The sequence below is a fragment of the Delphinapterus leucas genome, chromosome 3 (genome assembly GCF_059928025.1).
Source record: "Delphinapterus leucas isolate spDelLeu-1000000601 "Yukka" chromosome 3, BTC_Dleu_Yukka2, whole genome shotgun sequence".
NCBI lineage: Eukaryota > Metazoa > Chordata > Mammalia > Artiodactyla > Monodontidae > Delphinapterus > Delphinapterus leucas.
Window position 1 is genome coordinate 30,314,322 of NC_143131.1, and position 15,893 is coordinate 30,330,214.

General features: G+C 39.9%; 1 protein-coding gene across 3 annotated transcripts in view; it reads right to left on the reverse strand.

Moving 5' to 3' along the window:
* Nucleotides 1-15,893, reverse strand: part of AGXT2 (alanine--glyoxylate aminotransferase 2) — a 35,586-nt gene that overhangs the window by 14,519 nt on the left and 5,174 nt on the right. For 2 of the 3 annotated variants that reach the window (XM_089908756.1, XM_022599507.2), the window contains exons 2-7: nucleotides 13,264-13,387; nucleotides 11,708-11,802; nucleotides 10,987-11,080; nucleotides 10,207-10,300; nucleotides 7,290-7,390; nucleotides 6,628-6,720 (exon numbers count right to left, since the gene is read on the reverse strand). In XM_089908756.1, the coding sequence (XP_089764882.1) occupies nucleotides 6,628-6,720; nucleotides 7,290-7,390; nucleotides 10,207-10,300; nucleotides 10,987-11,080; nucleotides 11,708-11,802; nucleotides 13,264-13,387 (601 nt within the window). The remainder of the gene's footprint in view (nucleotides 1-6,627; nucleotides 6,721-7,289; nucleotides 7,391-10,206; nucleotides 10,301-10,986; nucleotides 11,081-11,707; nucleotides 11,803-13,263; nucleotides 13,388-15,893) is intronic. The other variant, XM_089908755.1, reaches the window with a different exon arrangement.

Sequence of the window (15,893 nt, forward strand, 5' to 3'; positions counted from 1 at the left end):
ACTGTAAATAGTGCTGCAATGAACATTGGGGTGCATGTGTCTTTTTTTTTTTTTGCGGTACGCGGGCCTCTCATTGTTGTGGCCCTCTCCCGTTGCGGAACAGAGGTTCCAGATGCGCAGGCTCAGCGGCCATGGCTCATGGGTTCAGCCGCTCCGCGGCATGTGGGATCTCCCCAGACCGGGGCACGAGCCCGCGTCCCCTGCATCGGTAGGCGGACTCTCAACCACTGCGCCACCAGGGAAGCCCACATGTGTCTTTTTGAATTATGTTTTTCTCTGGGTATATGTCCAGTAGTGGGATTTCTGGATCATGTGGTAATTCTATTTTCAGTTTTTTAAGGAAGCTCCATACTCTTCTCCATAGTGGCTGTATCAATTTACATTCCCACCAACAGTGCAAGAGGGTTCTCTTTTCTCCACACCCTCTCCAGCATTTGTTGTTTGTAGATTTTCTTATGATGCCCATTCTAACTGGTGTGAGGTGATACCTCATTGTAGTTTTGATTTGCATTTCTCTAATAATTAGTGATGTTGAGCAGCTTTTCATGTGCTTCTTGGCCATCTGTATGTCTTCTTTGGAGAAATGTCTGTTTAGGTCTTCTGCCCATTTTTGGATTGGGTTGTTTGCTTTTTTTGATGTTGAGCTGCATGAGCTCTTTTTATATTTTGGAGATTAATCCTTTGTCCACTGATTCGTTTGCAAATATTTTCTCCCATTCTGAGGGTTGTCTTTTCACCTTGTTTATGGTTTCCTTTGCTGTGCAAAAGCTTTGAAGTTTCATTAGGCCCCGTTTGTTTACTTTTGTTTTTATTTCCACTACTCTAGGAGGTGAATCAAAAAAGATCTTGCTGTGATTTATGTCAAAGAGTGTTCTTCCTCTAAGAGTTTTATAGTGTCCAGTCTTACATTTAGGTCTATAATCCATTTTGAGTTTATTTTTGTGTATGGCGTTAGGGAGTGTTCTAATTTCATTCTTTTACATGTAGCTGTCCAGCTTTCCCAGCACTACTTATTGAAGAGACTGTCTTTTCTCCATTTTATATCCTTGCCTTCTTTGTCATAGATTAGTTGACCATAGGTGCGTGGGTTCATCTCTGGGCTTTCTATCTTGTTCCATTGATGTATGTTTCTGTTTTTGTGCCAGTACATATTGTCTTGATTACTGTAGCTTTATAGTATAGTCTGAAGTCAGAGAGTCTGATTCCTCCAGCTCTGTTTTTTTCCCTCAAGCCTGCTTTGGCTATTCAGGGTCTTTTGTGTCTCCATACAAATTTTAAGATTTTTTGTTCTACTTCCGTAAAAAATTGGTAATTTCCTAGGGATTGCATTGAATCTGTAGATTGCTTTGGGTAGTATAGTGATTTTAGCAATTGATTCTTCCAATCCAAGAACATGGTATATCTCTCCATCTGTTGGCATCATCTTTAATTTCTTTCATCAATGTCTTATAGTTTTCTGTATACAGGTCTTTTGTCTCCCTAGGTAGGTTTATTCCTAGGTATTTTATTCTTTTTTGCAATGGTAAATGGGAGTGTTTCCTTACTTTCTCTTTCAGAATTTTCATCATTAGTGTATAGGAATGCAAGAGATTTCTGTGCATTAGTTTTGTATCCTGCTACTTTACCAAATTCATTGATTAGCTCTAGTAGTTTTCTGGTGGCATCTTTAGGATTCTCTATGTATAGTATCGTGTCATCTCCAAACAGTGACAGTTTTACTTCTTTTTTTCCAATTTGTATTCCTTTTATTTCTTTTTCTTTTCTGATTGCCGTGGCTAGGACTTCCAAAACTATGTTGAATAATAGTGGTGAGAGTGGAAAACCTTGTCTTGTTCCTGATCTTAGAGGAAATGGTTTCAGTTTTTCACCATTGAGAATGATGTTTGCTGTGGGTTTGTCATATATGGCCTTTTTTATGTTGAGGTAGTTCCCTCTATGCCCAGTTTCTGGAGAGTTTTTATCATAAATGGGTGTTGAATGCTGTCGAAAGATTTTTCTGCATCTATTGAGGTGATCATATGGTTTTTCTTCTTCAATTTGTTAATATGGTGTATCACATTGATTGAGTTGTGTATATTGAAGAATCCTTGCATCCCTGGGATAAATCCCACTCGATCATGGTGTATGATTCTTTTCATGTGTTGTTGGGTTCTGTTTGTTAGTATTTTGTTGAGGATTTTTGCATCTATATTCACCAGTGATATTGGTCTGTAATTTTCTCTTTTTGTAGTATCTCTGTCTGGTTTTGGTATCAGGGTGATGGTGGCCTCGTAGAATGAGTTTGGGAGTGTTCCTTCCTCTGCAAATTTTTGGAAGAGTTTGAGAAGGATGAGTGTTAGCTCTTCTCTAAATGTTTGATAGAATTCACCTGTGAAGCCATCTGGTCCTGGACTTTTGTTTGTTGGAAGATTTTTAATCACAGTTTCAATTTCATTACTTGTGATCGGTCTGCTCATATTTTCTATTTCTTCCTGGTTCAGTCTTGGAAGGTTATACCTTTCTAAGAATTTGTCCATTTCTTCCAGGTTGTCCATTTTATTGGCATAGAGTTGCTTATAGTAGTCTCTTAGGATGCTTTGTATTTCTGCCGTGTCTGTTGTAACTTCTCCATTTTCATTTCTAATTTTATTGATTTGAGTCCTCTCCCTCTTTTTCTTGATGAGTCTGGCTAATGGCTTACCAATTTTTTTATCTTCTCAAAGAACCAGCTTTTAGTTTTATTTATCTTTGCTATTGTTTTCTTTGTTTCTATTTCATTTATTTCTGCTCTGCTCTTTATGATTTCTTTCCTTTTGCTAACTATGGGTGTTGTTTGTTCTTCTTTCTCTAGTTCCTTTAGGTGTAAGGTTAGATTGTTTATTTGAGTGGTTTCTTATTTCTTGTGGTAGGCTTGTATAGCTATAAACTTCCTTTTTAGAACTGCTTTTGCTGCATCCCATAGGTTTTGGATCACCGTGTTTTCATTGTCATTTGTCTCTAGGTATTTTTTGATTTCCTCTTTGATTTCTTCAGTGATCTCTTAGTTATTTAGTAACGTATTGTTTAGCCTCCAAGTGTTTGTGTTTTTTACATTTTTTCCCCCTGTAATTCATTTCTAATCTCATAGGGCTGTGGTCAGAAAAGATGCTTGATATGATTTCAATTTTCTTAAATTTACTGAGGCTTGATTTATGATTCAAGATGTGATCTATCCTGGAGAATGTTCCGTGCCCACTTGAGAAGAAAGTGTAATCTGCTGTTTTTGGATGTAATGTCCTATAAATATGAATTAAATCTATCTGGTCTATTGTGTCATTTAAAGCTTCTGTTTCCTTATTTATTTTCATTTTGGATGATCTGTCCATTGGTGTACATGAGATGTTAAAGTTCCCCACTATTATTGTGTTACTGTAAATTTCCTCTTTTATAGCTGTTAGCAGTTGCCTTATGTATTGAGGTGCTCCTTTGTTGGGTGCATATATATTTATAATTGTCATATCTTTTTCATGGATTGATCCCTTGATCATTATCTAGTGTCCTTCCTTGTCTCTTGGAACATTGTTTATTTTAAAGTCTATTTTATCTGATATGAGTATTGCTATCCCAGCTTTCTTTTGATTTCCATTTGCATGGAATATCTTTTTCCATCCCCTCACTTTCAGTCTGTATGTGTCCCTAGGTCTGAAGTGGGTCTCTTGTAGACAGCATATATATGGGTCTTGTTTTTGTAACCATTCAGCAAGCCTCTGTCTTTTGGTTGGAGCATTTAATCCATTCACGTTTAAGGTAATTATCGATATGTATGTTCCTATGACCATTTTCTTAATTGTTTTGGGTTTGTTTTTGTAGGTCCTTTTCTTCTCTTGTGTTTCCCACTTAGAGAAGTTGCTTTAGCATTTGTTGTAGAGCTGGTTTGATGCTGCTGAATTCTCTTAGCTTTTGTTTGTCCGTAAAGCTTTTGATTTCTCCATTGAATCTGAATGAGATCCTTGTCAGGTAGAGTAATCTTGGCTGTAGGTTCTTCCCTTTCATCACTTTAAGTATATCATGCTACTCCCTTCTGGCTTGTAGAGTTTCTGCTGAGAAATCAGCTGTTAACCTTATGGGAGTTCCCTTGTATATTATTTGTCATTTTTCCCTTGCTGCTTTCAATAATTTTTCTTTGTCTTTAATTTTTGCCAATTTGATTACTATGTGTCTCGGCGTGTTTCTCCTTGGGTTCATCCTGTATGGGACTCACTGTGCTTCCTGGACTTGGGTGGCTGTTTCCTTTCCCATGTTAGGGAAGTTTTCGACTGTAATCTCTTCAAATATTTTCTCGGGTCCTTTCTCTCTCTCTTCTCCTTCTGGGACACCTATAATGTAAATGTTGTTGCATTTAATGTTGTCCCAGAGGTCTCTTAGGCTGTCATGACTTCTTTTCATTCTGTTTTCTTTATTCTGTTCTGCAGCAGTGAATTCCACCATTCTGTCTTCCAGGTCACTTACCCCTTCTTCTGCCTCAGTTATTCTGCTATTGATTCCTTCTAGTGTAGTTTTCATTTCAGTTATTGTATTGTTCATCTCTGTTTGTTTGTTCTTTAATTCTTCTAGGTCTTTTTAAGACATTTCTTGCATCTTCTCGATCTTTGCCTCCATTCTTTTTCCGAGGTCCTGGATCATCTTCACTATCATTATTCTGAATTCTTTTTCTGGAAGGTTGCCTATCTCCACTTCATTTAATTGTTTTTCTGGGGTTTTATCTTGTTCCTTCATCTGGTGCATAGCTCTCTGCCTTTTCATCTTGTCTATCATTCTATGAATGTGGTTTTTGTTCCACAGGCTGCAGGATTGTAGTTCTTCTTGCTTCTGCTGTCTGTCCTTTGGTGGATGAGTCTATCTACTCTTCTGTCATTCTTGAGAGGCAGGTTTACCCAGTGGTTAGTGTGGTCTTGGTTTAGTGTGGTTTGAATTCTGGCTCTGTCCCTACTAACTGCATGATCTCAACAGGCAAATTAACCATCTTGGACTTCAATTCACTCATCTGTAAAATGGGCATAATTACAACTGGACACTCCTTACAGAACCGTGATGAATATCAACTTAGTTGTTACATACAAAGCATTATGAACAGCACCTGACACTTAGTAAGTGCTCAGAAAGTTCTAGCTATTCTTATCTTTACCTACTCATTAAGACAGTCCTTCTGAAGGTCACCCTGTGTTAGTTTCCAATTAGGTTGTTGAAAATGACAAAAACATATACCATAGGAAATTCTGAAATCCATTAGTTTCTTTGAAGTCAATCTACCTTCCCGCTAATTAATCCAATGGTTGCAGCTTCACTGTGGCTGATTCCAAAGGTTAAAGCTTATTCTCTTCACCAGTGTAGCTAATTATAAACTGACTGAATAGACTTTTCTTCTTTTAATAGCAGATTAACTTTCTTCAGGACTTTGGTTCACTTTCCCTAAACTTGTACGGGCAGGATGGGAAAGGGAGGATGGACACAACAGGAGGAGCTGGCCCACGCTTCTCTGTGCAGTGCCCAGGGGTCATCCAGTTCATCTGCGGATCACAGAGACCTGGCTGCACGGGAGGAAACTGCAAAAGAATTCTGCTGAGGGGGCAGCCCATTGTCCCCTATAGGGGATGTTTTAGTTGAAGAAAACTGTTTAGGCAAAGATGGCAGGACTGAAACAGGTATGAATCATTCAAGTTCTCCACCTGTTTTTTGTGGTCTAACCAGTTGTTAGAATCAGGACCCAGAAATGATTCAGGAGCACTTTGGAGGCCGTGGAGACTACCCTCTGGTCTTTTGATCTCCATTGCTATTCTCAGGAGGCAGAAGACCAGATGCACTCCAATAAGGGGTGTGATTATAATGTAAATTAATCCCTTTAGGAAAGACACAGGCTACAGCTCACAGAGCCCATGGATTTTATTCCCTTAAAGTGTCCCCTAAGAGGTACTGTATGATTATTCCAACAATGTTGCCATAACTATTTTAGAATTTACTTTTTGGAACTACTTAAAAAGTTTTTTTTATTTTTTTGGCCATGCAGCATGGCATGTGGGATTTTAGTTCCCAGACCAGGGATTGAACCCATGACCCTGCAGTGGAAGCATGGAGTCCCAACTACTGGACCACCAGGGAAGTCCCTGGAACTACTCTTTGAATATCTATGATGGTGGCCCTCTTCTAACTTAGAGGTGGGACCTTTTCTTTTTAAGTATGATTTCCAAACAAATTTTGTTATTAAGGTAAGATGAATGCTTCCAGACTGGTTAATACTATTTTGACAAAAATTAAGAGGAAAACTTGGTTATGAGATTAAACTAAGGTTAAGCTGCTCCTGACATGCACTCCCCAAAAGGAATTTTAAAAGTATGTTGAGGAATGGAAGCATCACCTATGCCTGTTAACAATTTATTTGATAGAGTTCAATTTGGATGTTTAAGTTCTGTTGTACTTGATTAAATGGACAAACTAATCCAATAACGAACTAACCAGTCAACTCGCCAAATCTTCATTAACTTATACCCACGTCTTGGAATCCCCAGAGTGGTTGCTTTCTGCCTGGACCACAGAGGAGGGTTTAAAGAAGTTTCTCCTTGTGCTTTTCCTGTCCCGGCTGCACTGAATCGCACCTATTCCATGACCACTCACTTCATCTGCGATGCACACGCCTCCCCGCTCACGAACCAGCTCGAAGGCTTCCTTTAGAAACCCCTTTGGGTACTGGACAACGCCATTCACCCCCTGCAAAAGACCAAACCAAGAAGACTTAGAGTAACAGCACAGCCCTTGAAAGTACTAAAAGAGAATTGAAGATGGATTATGATCAATATTAGCGTTAGTGATACTAGCAATTTTTAAAACAGTCTCTAGAACTGATTCAACTATGGGTGAAAAGAGGGGCCATTACTCTTATGCCATGCCTGCTGAAAAAGGATGCAAACATATCCTTTCCTGAGAGTAGAGGAAAAGTAGATTAGGGGATTTAGTAAGATTATAGAAAGGCTCCCCCTGACAGTGTGGGTGATAAAGAACTAAAAATTGCTGGGGTTGTCTATTTTTACAGATTTAGGGATTCAATAGTTTCATCTATCTCTCTGTTCAGTCTGGGAGTACAGGAGATGGTTTCTTCAAAGGTCAACTGAAAACCAGTGCCCCCCCCACTTTTTTTTAAGGGAACCAATGGAATGAATTAAGTTTGGAGAGGGACATAGCAGTGGTCACTTAAATAATTTGGAATTCTCTAGAATGTATGAGTTAAAAATCTGATAATTTAGAACTGAGCTCAATTAATATTTGGTTAATACACTCACTTGAATCGGCTCTGCAAAAAATCCAGCAATTGATTTGGCCACAGAAGTGTTCAGAGTATCTTTGAATTGTTCAATATACTGGTCTTTAGCTTGGCAGCAGTCTACAACAAACAAACAACAACAGAAAACACAGCATTTGAAGATGTGAGAATGGCATCCAGAAGAATGGGGAGAAAACAGGAAAAAAGAAAACAGGACAGTAAATTGAATAGAGTCCCTCAAGATACAGTAAACCAGGATATGAGGATATAGGTTTCTGAATGTTCTGAACATTCTGTCAGAATGACTCATGCTTTGTTTCAAGCAGCTAGACAAGCATAGCCACAAAAGCATAAGCAAACCACTTCAGTTGTTTCCACCTGGAGAAGCAGTGCTCCAAAGCATCATTGAGTCTGGTATCGATAGCTGTTTTATCTAAGGATACTGATCCTCTCAACGGTGTAGATTTAATTCAAATGTAATTGCTGTGTGGATTTAATCTATTTGGAAATAACCATGTTTACCTTTCATTGCTACTTAATCTGATGTGCAATTTTAAAGCGACAAAGTATCTCAGTCTTTATGGTTAATAAATATGTTTATATAGCAATCAGAATTCAGTCTAAAGAGGAATGTACTACAGTCAGATAACTTTCATCCATTATAGCAAGGCAGAGGAAGCTTTCTCCTCTGGAATACCAAAGGTCCAAGATCAAGTACATCCATATATGACTGAACCTTCAGAATTTTTATCCACACCTGTAATTTGGTTCTAAACAGCATCACGTAGTCTCTGAATCTAAACCCACATCCACGGATAGCAGAAGAGATGCAGAGAGAGAGCTGGGTGTGATGGGGGGTTTCTGCTGAAAGCAGTCTGGGAGGCAAGTCACCATCTACCATCATGATGCTTGCTTAGAGGCATGGATGCGATCCTGTCTACTGAAGGCTAGAGATAAGGAATGGAAACCTTCAGGTATCGTCTTCAAAAGTGAACCATAAATATATTTTATATTGAATACTTCAGCTCTTCATTAAAAAGTGGGAAAAACATGACCTGGCCCCAAACATACTTTAAGCCTACATGCGATGTTTGGGAAAGCTTGCTTGACAGAATTACCTGATCTTTAGTTAGTTGGAATTGAGGGTTGGGGGTTTGAAGAAGGAAGTAATGACATGAATAGCAAACCCAGAAAGTACATTTTTTAGCATCACTTATGTTGTATGATGGGTAGGATATAGTAGACAAATAAATCTGTGCCCCTAGAGGTTGAAATTTCCTATTATTATTAAGAAAGGAAGAGAAAACAACCTAGGATGGCCCAAAAGGATGAATTAGACATATGTTCAAAGGATATAATTTGGGAATTTAGTAAGATCACTTGTAACTAGAGAAATCAAAGGGTGGAGCAAAATCAACCCTAATGGCTTAAATTTGGACAAAACCAAACCATGGAGAAGGTTTTGCTTGAACCTGCGCTAGACCTTTCATAATTTTCCCCCCCACTGCCCATAAATTCAGTGATGAGAGGTCATCAACTGTCATTGGCTTTTTCCTTCATTTCGCATTTACTTCATTGGCTCCTTGCTGTGGCTTCAGGTCAGGTCGCCTCTGGAGAGAGACTTGGTGCAGTAGTATCACCATGACAACATCAAGCGAGTGGAGAGGGGATGCTCTCCTGGATGCTATCCAAGCAACGGAGTAGAGAGGGAAGAGTTTTCATTTTAGCTGGTGGTAAAGGGAGAGTTAAGCAGAGTGAGATGCCAAGAAAGAACAATTTTTTAAGAAAAAGCAAACTTGTCTTGCAAAAGGAGAAAGAGAAACGACATGATCAGTACCAGGTTTGGAACATTGTGGGGTAGTGTGTTGAGAGGTGTCCCAAGTTACATCTGAAATTCAGGGACTGGAATGACCAGTGGGGAAGAAAAAATCCTGAGGAGGGGGTGGAGGAAGGGAATGAAATCTACCACATAAATATCTATATTAGGCTCAAAAATGGATGCCTGTGTGGGGAATGATGACATACTTTTGAGGTGAAAGAAAAGCCCCCAACCAAGACTGGCACCTGGATGTGCCCACTGAATGAACTCTAAGAGGAATGGAGAACTGGAACCTTCTATACTCAGAATAATTCACACGTTGGGATGCATTTATAAACATATATGAATATGCCTTTTTACAGCAAATACCAAACTCTTCTCAAGCCCTAACAGCACCAGAGGAGGCTGAAGTCCCTTTTTTTTTTTTTTTTTTCTTTTTTTGCGGTACGCGGGCCTCTCACTGTTGCGGCCTCTCCCGTTGCGGAGCACAGGCTCCGGACGCGCAGGCTCAGTGGCCATGGCTCACGGGCGCAGCCGCTCCGCGGCACGTGGGATCTTCCCGGACCGGGGCACGAACCCGCGTCTCTTGCATCGGCAGGCGGACTCCCAACCACTGCGCCACCAGGGAAGCCCTGGTCTTCTGTTTTGACAAAGGCTCTCATTTTGGCTGGTACTCTGAGTCCCTGGGGAACTTCCTCATTGGAGTTTTGAGATTTCTAAGTGTTCTTTCCCCTTTCCCCTTCTCCCATTGGGATTTGGCAAATAATCCCTCAAAAAAAACCTTGTTTTCTTTTAAAATTGGTAGCAGAGCTATTGCTGGGAGAGCTAAGAGAGCGCCTTTAGTGAAGCACCAGGTGATAGTCTGTTTTTGGCTTAGCTCTGATAGCATGAGATGCTGAGATGAGTTTCCTAACAGGAGATGGATGCTCTGATGGTATAGTGGTCATTGGCATAAGAGGTGTTAGTTCAGTGAGGGGTGATTTCTTAGTTGTATTTGCCTTGGCTTTCCCTTTCCCACTTTTTTGAATCTGTTCACCCAGGAATGGTTCTGCCTCTCTCCACATTCCTTACCCCTCCTGACCTTCCACCATGTGCCTCCCTCCCTGCCCAGCTGGACCTGGTGCACAGCTGCATTTCCTAATTGTTTGCACTGGAGAATCTCGGCAGTGGCTTCCTCCCCAAGGGCCACAGAAAACATCCGGGCACATCGTCTGCAAATGACAAAAGAGGGAGTTTAGCAAGATGTGAACACAAGACAGCCAATTTGGGGCAACCTATGGTGCCAGTTAAGGCAAGAGGGCTTCTTAATTTGAAACTAAGATTCCTCCTTTACTCTTCTCCCACTTAGGACAAAAACCTAATATTCTGCTTTGAAGAGATAATTTTTTTTCTTGGAAATAAATTATGAGGGCACTCTACAAAGCAAACTGATTTCAATGTCAGCCTGGAAACAATTTGCTCAAGAGTCTGGTCAGTAAGGGCATCTGAAAGAATAAGAATAATTAGGTATCTGATTCTGATGCTGAAAATGTGGAAACAGTGAGGGAGCACAGAAGGTGAGTACAGGGATGACTCTATGGAAATTTTATGCATTCAAGGCTCTGGGAAGTTATTTCAGTGCATTTATTTGCAGTTGACTTGATTTTATTTAAAAGCAAAACAAAACTAAAACAATCTTGTCATTAATTATTACTCAGACTCTGAAGGTCTTCCTAAGAAACATTTCCCTTAAATGGTCTTTAATTCGATTAAGTCAAATTGAGCCCCTGATTCATTATAGTTATGTAATATAAGCTAATTTGTATTAGTTTCTAGTCCTAATGCCTGGAAAATCTGATAAATGATTCCACACACCCAGGAGTTTTTAGAGAAATATGACAAAAATCTCAAAACTTACTGATTGGCAGCCCATCCCACTGGGGAGTTCCATTTTGTGGAACCCTACATTTGTCAAGCCAAGTGTGTAAGGACTACATCCATGGTAGGCTCCTCTGCAGACAGAAAACAGTGGGAGGACTGGGTTAAGTTTACTTTTCTATGATCACTGGCCTGTGGAACACTGGGTAGGACAAAAAAGAAAGTCCATGTAGGCTATTCAGGCTATGGCTCCTTACCATAAGCAGAGATGAAAGTGGCCCAGTGTCATATGGCAAAGTCATGAGCTTCTGGGGGTGCAGACCAATCATTCACTATTTGGCATAGGTCATAGTCAATGCCATACCTTTTTTTTAACTTTTATTTTTTTAAATTTTAATCTTTAATTTTTATCTTATATTGGAGCATAGTTCATGAAAAACGTTGTGTGTTAGTTTCTATACCATATCTTTAAAGTGAAAAAGCTGTCATGTCACCTTCTTTTTAATTCCATAGGAGAATCTATGACAAAACTGGGACTCCAAACTCTTGGTTACCTCGGTCAGGGACCCCTACCTTGGATCAGGCCAATTTGGATGGTGTTATCCAGACATAAAATTCATTTGACTGACCCTACCCTAAAATCTAAAATTAGAAAAACACCCCAGGAAAGCCCCTCTCCTGCTTTAGGCTATATTTTAAAGATAAACATGTAATATTGGGGTGAGTCAATGTTAAAGTTGAATGTTCCAAGGTGTGGTTACCTGAAAGAAATGATATCTGTGTTATTTGAGTGTGCTCTGGCCATCAGCATGGCTAGGTCATTGGCTTCTGAGCCACTGTTCATCAGGAAAATGACCTGGAGAAAAAAAAAAAGACACATGGCCATGAGACACATGATTACCCAATTCATTCGAAACTGTTAAAGACAGTGTATCCCAGCCTCTGATTATTAAGGAGAGTTCCCTTCGTACCAGCAGTCCCATCACTGAATTACTATATTAATTCTACAGCTATTCACTTAGCAGTTGCTAAGCACCAGAGATCCAAAATGACTAAGGGATTGTCGGAGTTGTGAAATATTCCAGATTTTCATTGGTTTTACCTGATTCTCTGCAGAGTGCTAAGACGGAGAGACTTGCTGAGACACACAGTGGTTAGTGGCTGAGGGGATCTGAGGACCAGGTCTCTTGGTTCTTGGCCCTGAACTGCCCCACCTGATTCTGAAGGCTTGAGACAAGGCAGGCTCCCAGAGGAGCCTGTTCGGTGTTCGTGAATGTTAAAACAAACGAGCAACAAACAAAAAAGTGCAGCTCATCCTGGTTGAAAGAAAGGGGAGAACTGAAGGGTACTGGATCCTCCAGGCTCGGGGACTGGGAGGCTAGGGCTGTGCCCTTGCGGGCTTCCTCGCCTCTACTCATCCATGAGTGGTCTGCCGTGAACTGAGGTTGCAGCTCTTGCAATGTCCTCCGTCTCTTGTAGATAACATAGTAAATATGGTACCTAAATAATACAGGAAGATGATCTTAACAGCTAACGCCAGGTACGGCGCACTGTTCTAAATAGGTATTAACTCATTGAATTCTGAAATGAAAACCTTGGCCAACATTTTAACATCTCAATTCAGTTAAAAAATTCAATCATTTCAGACGCAGGAAAACATCTCATTTAGCAAAGATATCAAAGTGCATCTCAGACCAAATGAACTTAATGATATATTAATTTTCTAAAAAAGTGGCTCCACTCTTGGTTAAAGAAGAATGGTTAACCAACAAGGACCTACTGTGTAGCACAGGGAACTCTGCTCAATATTATGTAACAACCTGAATGGAAAAAGAATTTGAAAAAGAATAGATACATGGTTATGTATAACTGAATCACTTTGCTGGACGCCTGAAACTAACACAACATAGTTAAGCAACTCTACTCCAGTATAAAATAAAAAGTTAAAAAAAAAAGAAGAAATTCCAATGACTTTGCAGAGGGGCTGTGGAGCAAAGAGATGAAAACTTCCTGAGGAACACAGAGGAGAGTGTCAGGAAGCCTGGGGCTCCCGCTAAGTGATTTCTGCAAAGATGTGGTGGTGAGGAGAGTGACCAAGGAGAGGCAGATGTTTGGAACTGATGAAGTGAACATCGGCTGGTTTCACCAGTAATTCATCAATTCCTTTCTTCTCCTAGAGTGCTTTCCGATATGGCCACTAGCGCACTCATTTTGGATGTTCAAAGAACAGACCTGATTCCCACCCATACTCTCATTTCCTAAGCCAGCTTCCCTGAGATCATGAGACTCCTATCCCTTTGAACTGGAGGCATCAGACCTTCAGAGGTTCAGGAAGAAGCGCTGAAAGCTTCTCTGCATATTCGTGGATCGGAGGGTGGAAGAAGACGGCACTTGTGTGCCACAGGCGGCCAAGCTGCTTTTGTGCCACTGCGTTTACTTTCCTGGATAAACAGAAGAGCAGAGTTACCCACAATGCCAGCGGGCATGTTCCTCCCAACACAACACAGGCCATTGAACTCAAACCCACGGCTATTTCTCAAAGAGTTTCAAGAGGCTGATTTCATCCCCACACAAGAAAGAGTTTCTCTAACCACCAGAGGTATCTGGCAATGGGATATGTTGCCTCAAAATGTAATGAATTCCTCACCAAGAGGAGCGTTCAAAAGGAGACTTATGCGCTGGGGATTTTATTTTATTTTTATTTATTTATTTTTAACATCTTTATTGGAGTATAATTGCTTTACAATGGTGTGTTATTTTCTGCTTCACAACAAAATGAATCAGTTATATATATACATATGTTCCCATATCTCTTCCCGCTTGCATCTCGCTCCCTCCCACGCTCCCTATCCCAACCCTCCAGGCGGTCACAAAGCACCCAGCTGATCTCCCTGTGCTATGCGGCTGCTTCCCACTAGCTATCTACCTTACATTTGGTAGTGTATATATGTCCATGCCTCTCTCTCGCTTTGTCACAATTTACCCTTCCCCCTCCCCATATCCTCAAGTCCATTCTCTAGTAAGTGTGTGTCTTTATTCCTGTTTTACCCCTAGGTTCTTCATGACATTTTTTTTTCTTAAATTCCATATATATGTGTTAGCATACGGTATTTGTCTCTCTCTTTCTGACTTACTTCACTCTGTATGACAGACTCTAGGTCTATCCACCTCATTACAATAGCTCAATTTCGTTTCTTTTTATGGCTGAGTAATATTCCATTGTATATATGTGCCACATCTTCTTTATCCATTCATCCGATGATGGACACTTAGGTTGTTTCCATCTCTAGGCTATTGTAAATAGAGCTGCAATGAACATTTTGGTACATGACTCTTTTTGAATTATGGTTTTCTCAGGGTATATACCCAGTAGTGGGATTGCTGGGTCATATGGTAGTTCTATTTGTAGTTTTTTAAGGAACCTCCATACAGTCCTCCACAGTGGCTGTATCAATTTACATTCCCACCAACAGTGTAAGAGGGTTCCTTTTGCTCCACACCCTCTCCAGCATTTACTGTTTCTAGATTTTTTGATGATGGCCATTCTGACTGGTGTGAGATGATATCTCATTGTAGTTTTAATCTGCATTTCTCTAATGATTAGTGATGTTGAGCATTCTTTCATGTGTTTGTTGGCAGTCTGTATATCTTCTTTGGAGAAATGTCTATTTAGGTCTTCTGCCCATTTTTGGATTGGGTTGTTTGTTTTTTTGTTATTAAGCTGCATGAGCTGCTTATAAATTTTGGAGATTAATCCTTTGTCAGTTGCTTCATTTGCAAATATTTTCTCCCATTCTGAGGGTTGTCTTTGGTCTTGTTTATGGTTTCCTTTGCTGTGCAAAAGCTTTGTAGTTTCATTAGGTCCCATTTGTCTATTTTTGTTTTTATTTCCATTTCTCTAGGAGGTGGGTCAAAAAGGACCTTGCTGTGATTTATGTCATAGAGTGTCCTGCCTATGTTTTCCTCTAAGAGTTTGATAGTTTCTGGCCTTACATTTAGGTCTCTAATCCATTTTGAGTTTATTTTTGTGTATGGTGTTAGGGAGTGATCTAATTTCATACTTTTACATGTAGCTGTCCAGTTTTCCCAGCACCACTTACTGAAGAGGCTGTCCTTTCTCCACTGTACATTCCTGCCTCCTTTATCAAAGATAAGGTGACCATATGTACGTGGGTTTATCTCTGGGATTTCTATCCTGTTCCATTGATCTATATTTCTGTTTTTGTGCCAGTACCATACTGTCTTGATTACTGTAGCTTTGTAGTATAGTCTGAAGTCAGAAAGCCTGATTCCTCCAGCTCCGTTTTTCATTCTCAAGATTACTTTGGCTGTTCGGGGTCTTTTGTGTTTCCATACAACTTGTGAAATTTTTTGTTCTAGTTCTGTGAAAAATGCCAGTGGTAGTTTCATAGGGATTGCATTGAATCTGTAGATTGCTTTGGGTAGTATAGACAGTTTCACAATGTTGATTCTTCCAATACAAGAACATGGTATATCTCTCCATCTATTTGTATCATCTTTAATTTCTTTCATCAGTGTCTTATAATTTTCTGCATACAGGTCTTTTGTCTCCTTAGGTAAGTTTATTCCTAGATATTTTATTCTTTTTCTTGCGATGGTAAATGGGAGTGTTTTCTTGATTTCACTTTCAGATTTTTCATCCTTAGTGTATAGGAATGCCAGAGATTTCTGTGCATTAATTTTGTATCTGCTACTTTACCAAATTCATTGATTAGCTCTAGTAGTTTTCTGGTAGCATCTTTAGGATTCTCTATGTATAGTATCATGTCATCTGCAAACAGTGACAGCTTTACTTCTTCTTTTCCGATTTGGATTCCTTTTATTTCCTTTTCTTCTCTGATTGCTGTGGCTAAAACTTCCAAAATTGTGTTGAATAAGAGTGGTGAGAGTGGGCAACCTTGTCTTCTTCCTGATCTTAGTGGAAAT